Below are 18,801 nucleotides of genomic sequence, written 5' to 3'. Positions count from 1 at the left end.
GGGAGGCCTGGCGTGCTGCAGTCCATGGGATCTCAAAGATTTGGACATGACTGAGCAGCTGAACTGAACATTATATAAATTTTTGTATATATAAATATTATATTTCTCCTGTATACACTCCAGTGTGCTCATTTCCAAAATGCCCTCCCCCTGCCACCCTTCCTCTCTGTTCACTGTATCTATGTGTTTGTGTTTGTTTGGTTTGGTTTGTTCATTTATTTTTAACTTATTTCTGTATTCCACATATGAATGAAATCATATGATATGTGTCTTTTTCCATCTGACTTACTTCATTTAGCATGATACTTGCAAGGTTCCCAAATAGCCAAAACAACCTTGAGAAAGAGGAACAGAGCTAGAAGAATCATGCTCCCTGACTTCAGACTATACTACAAAGCTACAGTCATAAAACAGTATGGAACTGGCACAAAAAAGACACATCAATTGCTTAACTTAATAGACTTGTATGTCCAGTTTTTTCCCCAGGTTTGGGTAGTCCTCAACTGTTATTTCTCTTCATTCTCCCTTCTCCTTGCTGGGATAACCATTACCCTAATGATGCATTTCCTAATGGAGTCAGATAGTTCTATAGGATTTTCTTTTTTGTAGACCTTAATCTCCTCTCTTCTATCTACATCATTTCTAGATTTGTCTTCGAGCTCACTAATTCTGTCTTCCATGTGGTCTCCAGTATTTCCAGTGCTTTCTAATTCAGTCTTCATTTCATTTATTAAGTTCTTCAGCTCCCGAGTTTCTATTTGGTTCTATTTTTGAATTTCAGTTGGTATTCAGAAAATACCAATTTCTCTTTGTTATTCTTTCTGTTCATTAATTTTATTTCTGAGCTCACTGAATTGCCTTTCAAAGTTTTCTTGTAGCTCACTGGGTATCTTCACAGGTATCTGCATTCTCTATCACTTAGATAATGTTATAAACCATTAAAAATTTAAAATGTGTTCATTTGCACATCACATGCATTAACTGCTCCAAAGCTTTTGAAACCATAAGCCCCCATGTCCTTGTCTTCTGAAGTAAAATATTGACTCAAGAGTTAATCACTGGAAAATGTGAAGATGTAGAAAGAAAGAATAGCTGTTGGGCTGGGGAACTGGTAACAATTTAGGCTATAGTTCTGCCACACAGAAGAATCACTGAACTCTCAGTTCTCTGAAAGACATAGATAAAGGCCTGACACACATTCCTAAGTTTTTTTTTACAAGAAGCAGACCCCCTCTCCCTTTCATCTGGAGAGATGGAAACTCCTGGCCACAAGGACAAAGACCCTAGACTGGTTGAAATCAGAAGACTGATGGTGCTTGAAGCTTCACCTTGACGCCAGCCAATCCAAGAACTGTCAATTAGCTGATCATGCCCTGCTCCTCACACTATGAAACTCCTCATTACCCTCTTCAGGGTGGGTCAAATAGTTTTGAGGGCATTAGCCCTTTATGGCCCTCTTTTCCTGGCAAAGCAATAAAAGCTACTGTTTTCTACTTCACCCCTACTTCTGTCTCTGCATTTCTATTCAGCACCAGTGAACAGAGGATGAATTTCAGCAATACTCTGAAGACCAAAAACCTTCCTTCCTTCCAAAAGAGTAGACTCATTGTTGATCAAGAACATGAGGACCAAGGCATGAGGATCATGATTGTAAAAATATCTGTGCTGCATGTCTTCACCCCTCGCTTTATCCATACTTAGCAATGGGACGTTGCAGCATCTCCCAGCAGGAGGCATTGTCTGTTTCCCCAAACCCTAACATCTGGACTGTTTTGGCTTACCAAAGGTGCCAGTTCTAGCCTAGGCCTCAAGAGACCTTGCACACTTCTCACTCTCTTATAATCCTATTACAGCTGAGAAAACTGGTGCAGCCTAGCCTAGTGTCTGGGATGGGAGGCAAAGTGCAGGAGGGACAGCCTCTAGCTGGGCAGCTCCCAAAGTGCGACAGAGTTCATCCAAGATCAACAGAGCTGCCCACCCAACCCCAGCCAACCATGGATGCATGGATGTGCCCAGCTAAGACACTGTCCTGTACACTCAAAAGCAATACTAATCACGTATGTGTTTACAGTGCAAACTTTTGGAGGTTCAGCAGTAGCCAGTTTAATAATAGTAATCCAGTTACACAACATATTTTGTTTTCAAATGTCTTACCGCCATTTGATTTTTACCATAGATGGATGTGACACTTCAGGAATAGTTTTCTTTTTTAAAAGGAAAAAACACAGTAATATCTTGGCACCATACTCACCTTTCTGCTCAGGTTTTTCCCACAGCTAAAGAAGAACAATATCACCTCTCAGACCTTGGGGAAGGCAATCACCTATGCTGGGCTGTCTGATGTCTCAAAGCCTATCTGATACTCATTAAAACTTTATTTAACACCTAGACTCTGACGCTGGGAGGGATTGGGGGCAGGAGGAGAAGGGGACGACAGAGGATGAGATGGCTGGATGGCATCACTGACTCGATGGACATGAGTCTGAGTGAACTCCGGGAGTTGGTGATGGACAGGGAGGCCTGGCGTGCTGCGATTCATGGGGTCACAAAGAGTCAGACACTACTGAGCGACTGAACTGAACTGAACTGAGATTCCAAGCACTATGCAATGACCCCAGCCTAGAGACTGTAGTAGAATTCCTTCAGCTTCTCCAAAAGTCACATGCCCGACTGCTCTCCCTGCCCACCTCTGCTCCACTCCGAGTCTCCACCAGGAGCCCTGCACTAAGGTGACTGCAGCGGGAAAAACCTCTGCTTCCTCCCTAAGAAAAGGTGCTCTCCATGTCATCCCTCAACATGAAATCTTCCAGTCATTTGTTCTGTCTGCTTCACAATGGACTCAGTCTTCCTACCTTACAGAATGGCATTCATTTACTTCTCTTTCTGCTAAGAACCTAACTGGTACCAACCAGTTTCCCCCTTCACTTTTCAGTAATTATTTTTCAGTCAAGTATGGCTGGGTTTTTGTTTTTGTTTTCCAGCGCATTTCTGCTTTACCCTGCAACAGGAATGTGATCAATTAAAGATTCATACTATTAGATATTCAGGCACATGAAAACCATACTCTGGAGTCTGAATATCCTGAAGTAGCTCAAATAAAACAATAAGCATAATTCTTATTCTAAGGTAATAATAATCTCTTGGGCCATAAAGATGGCTGAGCACTGAAGAAATGATCCTTTTGAACTGTGGTACTGGAGAAGACTCTTGAGAGTCCCTTGGACTACAAGGAGATCAAACCAGTCAATCCTAAAGGAAATCAACCCTAAATATTCATTAGAAGGATGATGCTGAAGCTGAAGCTCCAAAACTTTGGCCACCTGATGTGAAGAGCCACCTCATTGCAAAAGACCCTGATGTTGGGAAAGACTGAAGGCAGGAGGTGAAGGGGATGACAGAGGATGAGATGGTTAGATAGCATGTCGCTGACTCAGGGACATGAGTTTGAGCAAACTTGGGGAGATAGTGAGCAACAGGGAAGCCTGGCATGCTGCAGTCCATGGTATCGCAGGGTTGGACCTAATTTAGTGACTGAACAACAGCGTCAATAGATTCAAGGCAGGGGTGGCCTGGCAGAAGTTATCAGCGTCAATATTAACATTGTCAATAATAACAGCATTGTCAATCTAATAACAAAGATTATACAGAGTAAATATGAAGAGGTAGGTGTACATTTAATCAATGTTCAGTCGAACAATCAAAATTGTCTGCTTTTCTTCAATAAGAAGTTATTTACTTTAGGCTATATTGTTCCTTTCCCATCTGCCCCATAGCATGTAAGTTCCACCAGGGCAGGAACTTTTCCTGTCTTGTTCACTCCAGTGGCAAGAAAAAGGATTTGACATGTAGTGTGTTTGTGCTCAGTCACTCAGTCGTGTCCAATTCTTTGTGACCCCACGGATTGTCAATGGAATTCTCCCAGGCAAGAACACTGGAGTGGGTTGCCCATTTCCTTCTCTAAAGGATCTTCCAGACTCAGGGTTCGAACCTGTGTTTCTTGGGTCTCCCGCATTGGCAAGCTGATTCTTTACCACTGTGCCACTTGGGAAGCCCCTTGACACATAGTAGGTGCTCAGTAAATAACTGTTACGTACAAGAGAGAAGGAGAAGATGGTGGTGACTAACATTTATAGTGTACCTACTACACATCAGACACTTTGCTTTAGAAGGATGGATACTTTCATTTGATCTTCACAAAAAGAGTGCTTAGATGAGGGTTTTTGTTTTTTTTTTTTTTTTTTTAAGTGTTTAGCTTCTTAAAGCTTATAAACAGCATTGTCAGGGATAAATCTAGAACTGAATCTCAACACATGCCTTTTCCACCCTAACATACGTCTGACAAAATTGAGGGGAATAGTCATGCAAATGGCAACCACACGTATGCACAATGGAGCAAATACATTAGAAGCAGTTAAGGAGAGGGTGAATCATGGGGAGCTGCATGTTCAATCAGGGTGGAGGTGGGGAAAATTACCTTATGACCAGTCAATCAAGAAAAGTGCAGAGAATAAGGTGGAATTTCTGGAAAGATAGAAGGGAAGAAGCTTTCTTTGGCTAGGTGGGGAAAGATTCAAGGCAGGGGTGGCCTGGCAGAAGTTATCAACATCCTGGTGCTAAGTTGTCTCAGCTTGTCCGACTCTGCAACTCTTTGGACTGTAGCCCTCCAGGCTCCTCTGTCTATGGGATTTCCCAGGCAACAATACCAGAGTGGGTTGCCATTTCCTCCTCCAGGGGATCTTCCCAACCCAGGGATTGAACCCACGTCGCTTACATCTCCTGCATTGGCAGGCGGGTTCTTTACCACTAGCGCCACCTGGGTGGCTACTCAGTATCCTGGGATGGTACCCAAGAGGAACATGAAAGAAAGGTACGTACGAAAGCAGGAATGAAGTGCCAGAAAATCTATCTACAGTCTTTGGAATAGGTGACCGAGTTCTACTTTTATTTAATTCTACTTTTATTTCTTCTCCTCCTTTGGTTCTTCTGCTTTTTAAAGGCGGAAGATCTAGATCTTGGCATGTGTTAAATCATAGTTTGTATATATTTCAGCCTTATGATCAAAGTATCTAAGATAAAAGAGGCAACATGAAATTAATAAAAGTAATTGTACTTCATTAAAAATGTTTACAACTATCAAGGCAATTTAATAATGAATGAAAGTAGTAATATTATGAATTATGAAGGAGACTTGGCTACATTTTCCCCAGGCCTTGAGAGTATTCTTTTATCTTCCTACTTTCAAGTATTGGAACGTCAAACAGGAGAAGGCTGAGCAAAATCATGTTTACCCAGACCCGAAGGGCTGCCAGAGTCTAAAAGGATAGACTTGGAAACCCAATAAGTTAGAAACGCCTGGGGTGCTTGTTCAAATGCACCAACCCAGATCAGCTGGTTAAGAATTCTTATGGATGGCACTTTAGCATCTGCATTTTTAACAAGCTCCTGACGAAACTGTAAGGGGTACGTAGCATGTGTGTGGGAGGCGATGGAACGCCCAGATGGAATGCAAAGTAGGAAGGCATGCATGCTTGGTGAAACATACTGAGTGCGCTCTGGAGCGCTCCACTTACAGATGATTAAGCGGGAAGCCTCGGCCTCACAGGCATCAGCATTATTTACTGTACTCCTCAATTAGAACACTTTGAATAGGTTCCAGCTTTGGTTCCCACGCAAAAGTTCCACCCACCCGCATCCCAGGAGGCCCTTTGAGTCCATGGTCTCTTTTAGTTTTAACCATTTAACTTAGATACCAAATGGAACCATTTCTGAAAACAAACAAACAAAAAATGGGTATTTTGTAGTCAGATATGTTTTACTTAAACCGCACTGCCCAACCTCTGAGCAGTATGGTTCTGAAAAGGCTATTTAACTTCTCTGAGCCTGTTTATTTGAAAAATACCAATCCAATACCCTCCTTGTTAGGTCTTTATGAAAATTAAGTGACATAAAACACACCAAATGTGAATTAAGCATACACTGATTGTCAGTTATAATGCCGAACACATAAGTAGGAATTAAACAAACATTAGTTTTGGGGGCTTTTTTTTTTTTCTTTTTATTTCAAAGACAGGTTAAACACAAATAAGTTTAAAGTAACTCACTTAAAATTTGGGTGCTGCCTAATTCCCATATAACTAGTTGGGTCCTATTCATGTCATTCCTATTAAGGTCCTAACTTGCTTCAGTCGTGTCTGACTCTTTGAGACCCTATGGACTGTAGCCTGCCAGGTTCCTCTGTCCATGGGGTTTTCCAGGCAAGAATACTGGAGTGGGTTCCATTTCTTCCCAACCCAGGGATGGAGCCCACATCTCTTCTGTCTCCTGCACTGGCAGGCAGGTTCTTCACTAGTGCCACCTGGGTGGCTACAAAGGACCAACTTACAGGCCCAGTCCCTCTGCTGTCCAGGTGTGCACCTGAGATGCCTGGATAACAATTCCTGAACATCTTAGACTCTTGTTTTCAAATCAACAGTATAAAGGGAGGGTGCTAAATAAATTAGTTTAAAAAACATGCAGTTTATTAAAAAAATAAAAGGGAGGGCAAGAGGAAGAGAAGTCAATGAGATTGTAATAGAGATGATGATCTCTTCAGCAGGCCCTTCTCCACCTCTCACTGAATTTCCCATCTTTCTCTCTCCAGTTTCCACATGTCCACATCAGGATGGGTTGTCTGTAATCTGTCTGCTGTCTCCTTTCCTTTTTCTTTCCATTATTTTTTTTCTCCTTCCTTGCCTCCATAAATATTTATTCAATGAGTACCATGTGCAAGCCTCTGTACTGGCCCTGGGGATGCAGACATGAATACGGAACATGGGCTCTGAAGAAGTTACCCACAGGCATCAGGGAAGCTGAAACGAGGCGTAGCTGGCTCTGCCTGAAAGTTAGGGAAGGCTTTGAAGAGGAGCTCTTGTGAGACTTTTGTTAATATGGAAAACATTTGGGTAAGATGCATTAAAAGGCAATAAAAGTGCTCATAGGTTGAACATTCCAATAGCAATGAAAGAAATTGGATGATTCCTCCCACAAGTAAAAATGATAAACTGTACGATAGTGGTGGTTTAATCACTAAGTCGCATCTGACTCTTGTGACCCCATAGACTGTAGCCCGCCAGGCTCCTCTCTCCATGGGATTTCTCAGGCAAGAATATTGCAGTGGGTTGCCATTTCCTTCTCCAGGGTACATTATGATTAATTGGGGCTTACCCAAGGAATGCCAAGTTGATTTAACATCTGAAAATTAATCAATGGAACTCACTATATTAATACAAGATGAAAATCAGATGATCATTTTAATAGAAAATGAGAATTGCAGGAAGTGCAGCACTTATTCATGATAAGAACATAAAGAAAAGTAGTGAGAGACGGAATCCTCTTTAGCCTTATAGAGGGTATCTACAAAAAGCCTACAATTAACATCATTCTTAACGGTGAATGACTGCATACTTTTTCACTTAAGATCAGGAACTAGGCAAGGATTTCCATGCCACTTCTAGTCTATCGTCTACAGTCCTGGAGGTCTTATCCAGTGCACTCATGGAAGAAAACAAAGACAGACAAGGTAAGGGGGAAGTAAAACTGTCTTCCTGCAGAGATGGGCTGATGATGCATCTAGAAAAATCCCAAGAAATCTACCAAAAAAAAAAAAAAAGCTATTAGAATGATAAATGAACTTAGAAAGTTCTCAAGATAAAAAGTAAATATACAAAAAATAGTATTTTGACATTGTGATGGTTTTTAAATTTCCACAAATTCCTTGGCAATTTTCCCTTGAAAGGATAGATTCTAACGTCCTCTTCTTGAGTGTGGACTAATCATAACAACCTCCTTCTAATAAATAGAATGTGGTGGAAGTGACAGCAAGTGACTTCTGAGACTAGGTCATAATAGTCACTGCTGTTTCTGCCTTGTTCTTTTGGATCACTTGGTTTGGGAACCAGGAGCCCTGTTTCAAGGATACTTGAACAGTTCTACAGAGAGGCCCATGGAGGGGAATTGATTTGTCAGCAGCATCTTATTGACCATGGAAGTGAGTCACCTTGGAAGTACATCTTTTCGCTTCAGTTAAGTTATCAGAGATTTCAGCCCCTCAGTCCCTGAGTCTTCGTAGACACCAGCCATCCTAACTGGGCCCTATCTAAATCCCTTATCCATAGAAACTATGAGGTGCTAAACAATTACTGTCATTCCTTCAAGTCACGAATTTGGGGCATGACTTGTTACATGGTGATAGATAACTAATGCACACATACAAGCAATGAACAATAGGAAAAGGGAATAAAAAACTGATTCTGATTATAGTAGCATCAAAATTCACTTAGGATTCAAATTAGTTTAAGGTATGTAAGACCGATATACTAAAAACTACAAAAAAATTGCTCAAATTGAAGAAGACCTAAATAAATAGAGAAACAATATTTGTGGATGCCAAGACTCAGGTTTACTGACATGTTGATTCTCTCTGATTGATTTAAAGCTTCAATGCAATAGAAATCAGTAGATCTTTTTTTTGACATGAACAAGTTTTATTTTTAATATAATTTCTAAAGGTTACCCTTATTACAAAATATTTGCTTTATTCCCTGAGTTGTAAAACGCACCCTATAACCTATCTTACACCCTATAGTTTGTACCTCCCAGTCCCCCTACCCTCTGTAAACCCTCTCTCCTCCCCACTAGTAACAACTAGTTTGTTCTCTATATCTGTGAGTCTTCTTTTCTTGTTATATTCACTAATTTGTTATATTTTTTTAGATTCTACATATAAGTGATTTCATATAGTATTTGTCTTTCTCTGTCTGACATAAGTCAAATAATTCACTTAGCATAATGGCAAAATTTCATTCTTTTTATGGCTGAGGAGTATTCCATTGTGTGTGTCTGTGTGTGTGTGTGTGTGTGTGTGTGTGTATATATATATATATATATATATATAATATATGTATACCACATCTTCTTTATTAGTCATCTGTTGATGAACACTTAGGTTGCTTCCATGTCTTAGCAATTGTAAATAATTTTGTAAATTGTAAATAATTGTAAATTGTACAATTTGTAAATTGTAAATAATTGTAAATAATTAATCTGCTATGAACACTTGGGGGCACATATCTTTTCAAGGTAGTGTTTTTGGCTTTTTTTTTTGGATATGCATCCAGGAGTGGAATTGCTGGGTCCTTATGATAGTTGTAGTTTTAGAGGAACTTCCATACTGTTTTCCATGGTGGCTGCACCAATACAGATTTCCTCCAACCAGTGTACAAGGGTTCACTTTTCCCCACATCCATTAGAGATATTGAGTAGAGTTCCCTGTGTCATACAGTAAGGTCCATATTAGTCATCTATTTTACATATATGTTGTCTGTTTAAGTCGTGTCTGACTCTTTTGCGACCCCATGGACTGTAGCCTCCCAGGCTCCTCTGTCCAGGAATTTCCCAGGCAAGAATACTGGAGTGGGTTGCCATTTCCTCCTCCAGGGAGTGCCTAGTGATGGTGGCAGAAACTAAGGATCCAGACAAGTATATAAGCTTTCTTTAAATTGTTTTTCTAATTAGTTAATTTTTGGCTGTGCTGGGTCTGTGTTGCTGCAAGCAGGCTTTCTCTATTTGCAGTACATGGGCTTCTCATTACGGTGGCTTCTCTTGTTGCAAAGCATGGGCTCTAGGCACGTGGGCTTCAGTAGTTGTGGCACACAGGCTTAGCTGCCCTGTGGCATGTGGAATCTTCCCGGACAAGGGATCAAACATGTTGCACCTGCATAGACAACACATTCTTATCCACTGGACCACCAGGGAAGTCCCAGTGTATAACCTTTTATCCGGGAAGAGTTCCCGAGCTATAGTGAGGCCAAGGGGGTGTGCCAGCATGATGTCTCCCAGCTTATGTTCCCTGGCTATGTCTCCTTAGCTTCTAGAGGGGTGGAAAACCTGAAGCCTGTCTGAAGCTGAAGCTCCATGCTAAGTAAATAGGTCTTTTTCACAGGAATACTTGGGTTTTATTTCCACTTGCTGTCTGTGCAGTGCCCTGGGGGTGTCTGCCTGCTGAGAATTGTCTTTCTGATGGTTACAGCCCTGTGGAGCTCAGGAATGCCAGTGTCCTTGGCCAGCAAGGCCAAGGGATCAAAGGGTGTCCCCTGTGTAGATTGCACGTGCTCAGCGACTTTAGCAAGACTGCTAGGGAGTGTAGTGGGTGGGGCACGCTCACTGGCTTCAGAAAGACAGCTCTCCAGCCCCAGCCAGGAGGTGGGAGAGTGGCGCAACCACTGTGCCTGCAGACTTCAGCAAGGACGTGGGACGCTGTCGCCACGATTCACCCCTGTCTGCTTAGCTAGGCAGTTGGGAGGCTGTTGTATCCAAGCTCACCAACCTGTTCTAGCATGCTAGGTGGAGAGTGCAACAACCAGGTCCATCAGTGCCTCTGCCTTCGGGAGGGTTTGGGGATTTTTTTTTTTTTTTTTTTGCTCTTATTTATTTATTTTTGGCTGTGCTGGATCTTGGTTGCTGTGCGAGCTTTTCTCTAGTTGAGGCGAGTGGGGGCTACTCTTTAATTGCAGTGCATGGGCTTCTCATTGCTGTGGCTTCTCTAGTGGTGGAGCACGGGCTCTAGGGCACACGGGCTTGGTAGTTGCAGCTCCCTGGCTCTAGAGCACAGGCTCAGTAGCTGTGGCACACAGGTTTAGTTGCTCTGCAGCATGTGGGATCTTCCCAGACCAGGGATCGAACCCGCATCCCCTGCACTGGCAAGCAGATTCTTTACCACCGAGCTACCAGGGAAGCCCAGGAGCTTTTCAATTGTCCCCTGCCTCTCCAGCTGATGCCTTTAGATTGACAATGAATCTCCTTCACGTATGGCCCTTTTCAAGATACTGTTATTCTGCTCACTCTGGGGGTAAGACCACATGCAAAATCCTTTAATAGGGGAATTTCACATTCCTATAGCACTTTGGAATCCTTGGAGCTCAGCCCTGTTGGGTCTCTAAGGCAGGAGTTTTGGGGGCTCATCTTTCTGGGGCAGACCCCAAGGGTTGGGGTGACTGGGGTGGGGCACCAATCTCTTACTCCTCCTGGAGAAGCAGTAGGCTCATGAGAGTCCTCTTTGTCCAGTGTTGCTGCATACAATAAGGGGAGGTCTTTTGCAAGACCATGTCTCTACCTCTCCTACCTGCCTCAATGTATTCCTTTTATTTTGTGTTGTGGGAAGCATTTTGTCTAGTTTTCTGATCTTTTTCAGAGGGAAATGTTCCACATTTAGCTGTAGATTTAGTGTGTCAATGAGAGCCCATGAGTTCAGAATTTTTCTACTCTGTCATCCTCGACACTGCCTTAAACCTTTCTAGATTAAAATGGGGGACATTATATTAATTTGTTTCCTTGAATAACCTCCTCTATTTTTATGAAGTCAGCTGGGACTCTTGGTGAACACAGAACATGAGATTGGCTTGAATAAGTCTGGGTGTGCTGGGGTAAGCAAATCCTTTTGCAATATTGACCAAGGCACTGTGAAGGATTACTAATGCTCTTCCTATCCCCCTATGCTGGAGGAGTTTTGAGAGTGCCCTTGTAATAATTCTTACTAGGCAATTATCCCTCAAGGATTTTGGCAAGAACAATAGGAATATACAGAAAGCCAAGATCTGCTTTAGTAATTCAGCAGTCATATTTTTTTTCTTTTTGGAGATGAATATCAATCTTCTAACCATATATTGAGCTATAACATGTTACATGGTTTGAGTTGCCTGGATTGTTGCCTCAGCCTTCTACACATTCTGTTGGAAGCCTCTTTTGTCCACTGCTCAGGAGGTTGGCATTTTGTCATTTAAAATGCAAATCTATTAATGTTACTTCCACTTGTCACTTTAATAGTCTTGCATTGCCCCTTCATTCCCTCCCTCTGGGCTTCTCTGAATTTTTTCTTGCCTACAGGCTTTTACATGTTCTATGTTCCATGTGGAACATTACTTCACATTCCATCACATATCCTGATTGGTCTGCCTAATTTATACTTGCTTTTGTGTCTTAACATAAACTTTACTTTCTCTTAAAAGTTTTCTCATCCCCAAACTACTCTTCCCTGTTATTACACAAATCACACTTTAAGCATTGTTTTCTTTTATTTGTCTCTATTTTTTACAAGAAGGTAAATTTTGTTAGAATAGAGACCGTTTGTCCTGTTTTTCATCATAAACACTCTGTCTAGCACATTTTAATGGAAAATCATAGATGAATAAATTATATCATGACTTGATCTATCAGTTCTGACTCAACAATTCTTAGTATATTTATGCATATTAGGAAGACCTTCCAGGTCCTGCTACTCTGAATACAAAACCAACATCATGATCCTAATTCACTCAATCTACCGTGGCATTCCTCCTCCAAAGAAAAACAAGTCACCTAGCTTCTTTTCTGGGATCAACAGCACCTTCACATGGCATAGAGTTCACGGCAAAGCTTAGTTCCACACCTACTGAATGAATCCGATGTGACTGATCTGTTAATTAAACAATTCTTTGTAATATAAACAAACTTCTACATAGTTTTCATGTTTGCTGTTGAGAACAAAGCAGTTTAGTTAGAGAAATTATGAATTACACTGCTTCATTGGCTCCTATAAAAACATCTTGGAGTAAGAAAGATGTCTTTTGTTTTCTCTCAGTTATATATATACTTCTGTATCTGTCTATTCTGGAAGGAAATCAACCCTGAATATTCATTGGAAGGACTGATGCTGAAGCTGAAATTCCAATACTTTGGCTGAGTCGAAGAGCCAACTCACTGGAAAAGACCCTGATGCTGGGGAAGACTGAAGGCAGGAGGAGAATGGGGACAATGCAGGATGAGATGGTTGAATGGCATCACCGACTCAATGGACATGAGTTTGAACAACCTCCAGGAGATAGAAGGACAGGGAAGCCTGGTGTGCTGCAGTCCATGGGTCGCAAAGAGTCAGACACAACTAAGCGACCAAACAACAATAATATATGCAAATATTGGCAAGCTGAACGTTTTCATATGAAATTCCTCCATGTCCTTCTCCCTCACTACTTTTGGGATCCAGGACTGTTAAGATAGGAGAGATTTGAAAGCAAAGATTTCAGGTAGCAGTTGAATTTTGCATTTTATCAAAAATAGGAGGGAGAGTAGGAATGGTTCATTGTCTCAGTATCTTGCTGTCCTTAAATTTTGGAACAAAGAATCAAAGCATGGTCTAACTTGAAGAAAGGAGACCTCATTCCCCCTCGATACTAAAACAATTCAGCAAACAACAACAAAGATGAAAGCTAAGTAGTCTCAAAGGAAGGATCAGATCACAAGGACAGTAAAACAGACCACTATTCCCCTGGTCAGAATTCCTGATAGGGTAAAGCTAGTGTTATCAAGAACAACAGAACCAGACGAGGCAATAATACTCAGACAAAAATACTCTTTCAAAGGTAGATATGACAGGTGGTTGGTATAACCACCCTGTAAGTTGCATATTTGTAATTAGAGGTTAGTGTCCACATCATATCCGTGTAGGACACTTGGATGTTTGGTAAGAACTTCCCCCTTGTCTTTTTGCTGGTGATGTTTCCTGAAGAGGTTGCAAACCAGCTGTTGAGGGCAATTCCAGCTATCAGATACAATTTTAGGGGTTTAGACAGTGGCTTTTGTTTTTTTAATCCATATTTGTCTCTTGAGAAGCTAGAGGATATGGAAATACTCTAGGACATGTCTGGGTGACAAGTCAGTAGGTGCTGAACAGCTGACTCCCTTTCAGTGGACCCTGTCTTTGCTACAGTTGTTTTCACTTTGGTTTGCTTTCACTGATCCCTTTTATTCACTTATATCACCTTCTTGTCTCCTTTCGGCATGCACATGTGCACGCTCAGTCTCTTCAGTTGTGTCCAACTCTGTGGCTCCATGGACTGTAGCCGACCAGGCTCCTCTGTCCATGGGATTCTCCAGGCAGGAATACTGGAGTGGGTTGCCATGCCTTCCTTCAGGAGATCTTCCTAACCCAGGGATCGAACTCCACACCTCTAATGTCTCCTGTATTGGCAAGTGGTTCTTTACCATTAGCACCACCTAGGAAGCCCATTGCAGGCATGAGCCCCCTGGGAAGCCCCCTGCTTTAGGCACAGGAGTTTGCAATTCCTACTCTACAAAGACTGTCCCTTCTCATCCATCTCTACTTCCTCAAATTCTAGTCATCATTCATGGTTTATCTCAAATGTCAATTTCTTTCCTTTTCCCAACAATCAGATGTGAGTTATCCCTATTTTGTATACTCACAACATTTCTAACACTTCTTTTGTAGCCTATACAGTATTCAGCAGTAATATTATTCTTATCTGTATTTTATTTATCTTGTTAGTATAAGACCTATAAGCTTGTACATTCATTCACTCATTCATTCAGCAAAAATTTATTTAAATACATGTTGCCACATGCTAGGTAAAGTCCTGTGGATATTGCAAAGAATAAGAGAAATGGGTATATCAACCATATTTTGACTAAAAAAATCATAAAAAAGAGAACTGGAGACAGGCTCCCAAGGAGAAACTGCAATCAGGATCTTTCTTGCTTATCTTTGCTTCCACTGCAGAGCCTCAGAAAGTGACTTGTACTTAATACTCAGTTGGCATTTGTAGAAGTGAATTTCTGGCAATCCTCTTAACATAGTTTATGACATAGTACTTTAAGTAAAAGTAATAGAGTTATATTTCTTCAAACAGCACTCTAAAAACCAGTTTTTATTAATATATGCTAATCACTAAACATTTCTTCATCCATTCCAGTTACTCTGAATCACCAAGGTTTCATCTGAAAATAGGACTCAAAAGTACTGAGATGTCCCTGTAAATTTAGTTACCTGGGTAACTGCTGAAAGAGAGGCGACTGCTGCTGGTGTCTTTATCAACGATGTTGAAGTCCCAGTGTTTATATATCCTGAGCATGGCTGCATATGTGTACCAGCTTGAGTGAGCGAAAAAGATGTTCTCAAATCCAGGAAGAACCTAGAGCCAGAATCACAGTGAAGTAAACAGATAACTGACTGCAAATGTGGGACATGTACAGGGAACTGTACATCTACTGAGGTGTTTATTGCTATATTTGGTAGTGGAAAATTAACCTTTAATGTACACAAGGCAGATTCCATCCTAGCTTCCAAAATGGAAGATCCTGGAAGGTAGGGGTGGCAGGTACATACGGCATGAGAAAAATGATGGAAGAAACAGAAGTGCTGTGTGCATGCTAAGTTGTTTCAGTCGTGTCTGACTCTTTGTGACCCTGTGGACTGTAGCCTGCCAGGGTCCTCTGTCCACGGGATTCTCCAGGCAAGAATACTGGAGTGGGTTGCCATGCCCTCCTCCAGGGGATCTTGCTGACTCAGGGATTGAACCTGCAATGGTAGGTGGGTTCTTTACCACTAGCATCCAAACAGAGGTAACATCATGTACATCCAATTCCCTCTATCAGTTCCTTCCAGTTCTTAACTTCCATGACAGAGGAACCCATGAGGTGATATGTAACTACAGCAGGGGTGATGAGACGCCATGTTTGGGTGACATATAGAAAGAATCTCCACGGACCAGAAGAAGGACAAAGAGAAAGGCTACCGAATGACTCACCTTAATAAGGGCAGAGCAATGTCCCATGTCCCATCTCTTAAAAAACTTCAGGCTGGAGTTTTTTGTGGGAGAAAGTGAGGGAATCAGATCCAGCAGGTCTCCAATAGCATTCAGGAACTGAATCTGGAACAGGGTTATGGGCTGGGGAAAGACAAAGACTGTACTTAACATTGACTTGTTACTATCATGTCATTTTCTATTGGGAGGGTTCCCCTTGTTAGGTATCCACTACATCATTCCTTTGTGAAGAGTCCATCATGTAACAGATACTTTTTGTACTTTAGATATTTTTGTACTTTATAAAATAATTTTTATTACTTTATAGTTTACGAGACGTTTTGGCCCGTTATCCACAGATTCGAGGAGTGGGTCCCAGGAGAGGAAAACAAACAGAGCACTCTGCTTGCATTTCTCTACCCCAGGGTTTTTCAGTCTTGGCACGAGTGATACATATGTACATGTGTGCATGCCCAGTCGTGTCTGCCTCTGTGACCCTATGGGCTGTAGCCTGCCAGGCGTCCCTGTCCATGGCACTTCCCGGGAAAGAACACTGGAGTGGGGTGCCATAAGATCTGTAGCGGAAATTCTTTTCACTCTTGTTCTCCGTTTGCTCAAGTCTCAGTCCTATCTCCAGTTTACCACTTGAATTGGTTTCTAGGATAACTCTCTAGACTTTTAAAAATGCCTTGTGCTGTGCTAAGTTGCTTCAGTTGTGTACAACTCTGCAACCCTATGGACTGTAGCCTACTAGGCTCCACTGTTCATGGGGATTCTCCAGGCAAGACTACTGGAATGGGTTGCCATGCCCTCCTCCAAGGGATCTTTTAAAAATGCCTTACAAATACATTTTTTTTAAACATAAATGACAGTATATGTTATGTGCTTCTTTTCACCTTGATTTTTTTTCCTCCTCGTATCTTTTGGTATCTTGGGGACCTTTCCATATTGGATGTAAAAATCTTCCTCATTCTTTTAAATAGTATGTCAATGAATGGATGCGTTATAATGTTTTTAATCAGTATTTATTTTATTGATGGGCTTTTAGGTGGTTTCTAGTCTTTTACTATTAAAGACAATCTTCCAATAATCAGCCTTGGACACATTATTTTCTATGTGTGTGACTTTGTGTAGAACAGATTTCTAGAGATGATTTTGATTTTAATAGATATTTCCATATTATCTTCACAGGGCTTATTTCAACTATACTATTACAGCCTCAACAATGAATTAAACAATTAGTTTATTTTCAATTTGATAAGGAAAAAACAGTATCTGGTAGCTACATTTAATGTAGAACATTTTTAAAGCCTTTATTGAGTTTGTTACAATATTGCTTCTGTTTTACGTGTTGTTTTTTTGGGCCATGAGGCATGTAGGATCTTAGTTCCCCAACCAGGGATCGAACTCCTCTGCACTAGAAGATGAAGTCTTAGCCACTAGACTGCCAGGCAAGTCCCCTCACTGTAGTTTATCTCGCTAAGTCGCTTTAGTCGTGTCCGATTCTGTGCAGCCCCATAGACAGAAGCCCACCAGGCTCCCCCGTCTCTGGGATTTTCCAGGCAAGAACACTGGAGTGGGTTGCCATTTCCTTCTCCAATGCATGAAAGTGAAAAGTGAAAGTGAAGTCGCTCAGTCGTGTCCGACTCTTAGCGACCCCATGGACTGCAGCCCTACTAGGCTCCTCTGTTCATGGGGTTTTGCAGGCAAGAGTACTGGAGTGGGTTGCCATTGCCTTCTCCGTAGTTTATCTTGGCATTTATGAATATGTCTGAGTATATGTTTAAGAATCTTTGGATTTACTTTTTGTGAACTATTAACATGCTTTATTTTTCTACTAGGTTATTCTTTTTTATCTACTTTTAAGAGCTCTTTAGGTCTGATATGAATTGCAAGATTTTTTTCAGTTTGTAATTTGCCTTTAAATTTTTTGCCTTTATTTTAAAAATCAAGAATCACATCATACATATGAAAGAATGAAGATGTATATGCACATTTTAAGAAAAAATAATAAAAATAAACTCCTATGTACCTGCATCCCAGTTAAAAAATAGACTATTTTAAATAGAATATTAGCCGTACCTGAGAAAGTCACCAATCTCCTTTCCGTTCCCCACCAGCGGTACCCACTCTGCTAAATTTCATGTTGTTCATTACTTGCTTTCCTATCATTTTATCATCTATGTATAAATCTCTAGGCAATATATTTTAAAAACTTAGCTGGTTTAGAATATGGATAAATAGAATCATATCATGTGCTTTCTCTTGCTCAAAATTATTTTTTGACATTGATCAGTGTCGATAGTGTGGAAATGGTTCATTCATTTTCATTCCTGTATGGTATCGCATTACATGAACATATGGTATCACAATATACTTAGGATAAACATTTGAGATGTTTACAGTTCACAGTAAACAATGGTGCTGTGAACTTTTACATATGTGGACCCCATGTTCAAAACTGTATCTAATCTCTGAGTGGATCTGCCAGGTTGTAGAATATGTATTAACCTCAAATGTTTCAAGTAATGTCCAATCCTTTTCCAAAGTGATTGTAAGAGTTTACTTACACCAATAGTGGTTTGGATTTCCCAATTCTGGTGTGTAATAGGATTTCATTGTGGCTTTATGATGCATTTTCTTGAAATTGTGCATTTCCTCGCATGTTTATTGGTCATTTGTGCTTCCTCTTCTGTGAAGTTTCTGTTGACATTTTGTGCCCGTTACCCATTTTCCTACTGGGTATGTTCTTTTTAAAAATTTCTTGACATTCTTTATGTATTTTAGATATAAATCCTTTGTCAGTTAAATGTTTGAAAATATCTTCCCTTGGTTTGTAGCTTATTTTTTCACTCTCTATATTGTTTTTTTTTTTTAATAAAAAGAAATTCTTATTTTAATTAGTCAAATTTCCCAATCTTTTTCTTCATGGCTAGCGCTTCTATGTCTTGTTTAAGATAGACCATATTCTCCTAGGAAAGACTAAACGCTGCTGGGTCAAGGCTGTTGTCATTACTTCTAGGCTTTTTCAAGGGACAAAGAAAGGAGTTTTTTTTTTTTTAAGGAAGCTAAAAGTAATGATTTCCTACCTATATGTTAATTAAAAAATACACAGCATGTTCACTTCATTAACATTTCTTGTGCTGAAAATCTTGTTATCTAATATACTTCTTTGCTTTATCTTTATCTATCA

General features: G+C 40.7%; 1 protein-coding gene across 2 annotated transcripts in view; it reads right to left on the bottom strand.

The window, feature by feature from the left end:
• PLBD1 (phospholipase B domain containing 1) overlaps positions 1 to 18,801 on the bottom strand; it is an 86,745-nt gene that overhangs the window by 19,214 nt on the left and 48,730 nt on the right. For both annotated transcript variants that reach the window (XM_052639894.1, XM_052639895.1), the window contains exons 5-6: positions 15,612 to 15,752; positions 14,852 to 14,996 (exon numbers count right to left, since the gene is read on the bottom strand). In XM_052639894.1, the coding sequence (XP_052495854.1) occupies positions 14,852 to 14,996; positions 15,612 to 15,752 (286 nt within the window). The remainder of the gene's footprint in view (positions 1 to 14,851; positions 14,997 to 15,611; positions 15,753 to 18,801) is intronic.

Source organism: Budorcas taxicolor, chromosome 5, assembly GCF_023091745.1.
Source record: "Budorcas taxicolor isolate Tak-1 chromosome 5, Takin1.1, whole genome shotgun sequence".
NCBI lineage: Eukaryota > Metazoa > Chordata > Mammalia > Artiodactyla > Bovidae > Budorcas > Budorcas taxicolor.
The sequence above is the reverse complement of the archived record's forward strand: the minus strand, read 5'-3'. Positions and strand labels throughout refer to the sequence as shown.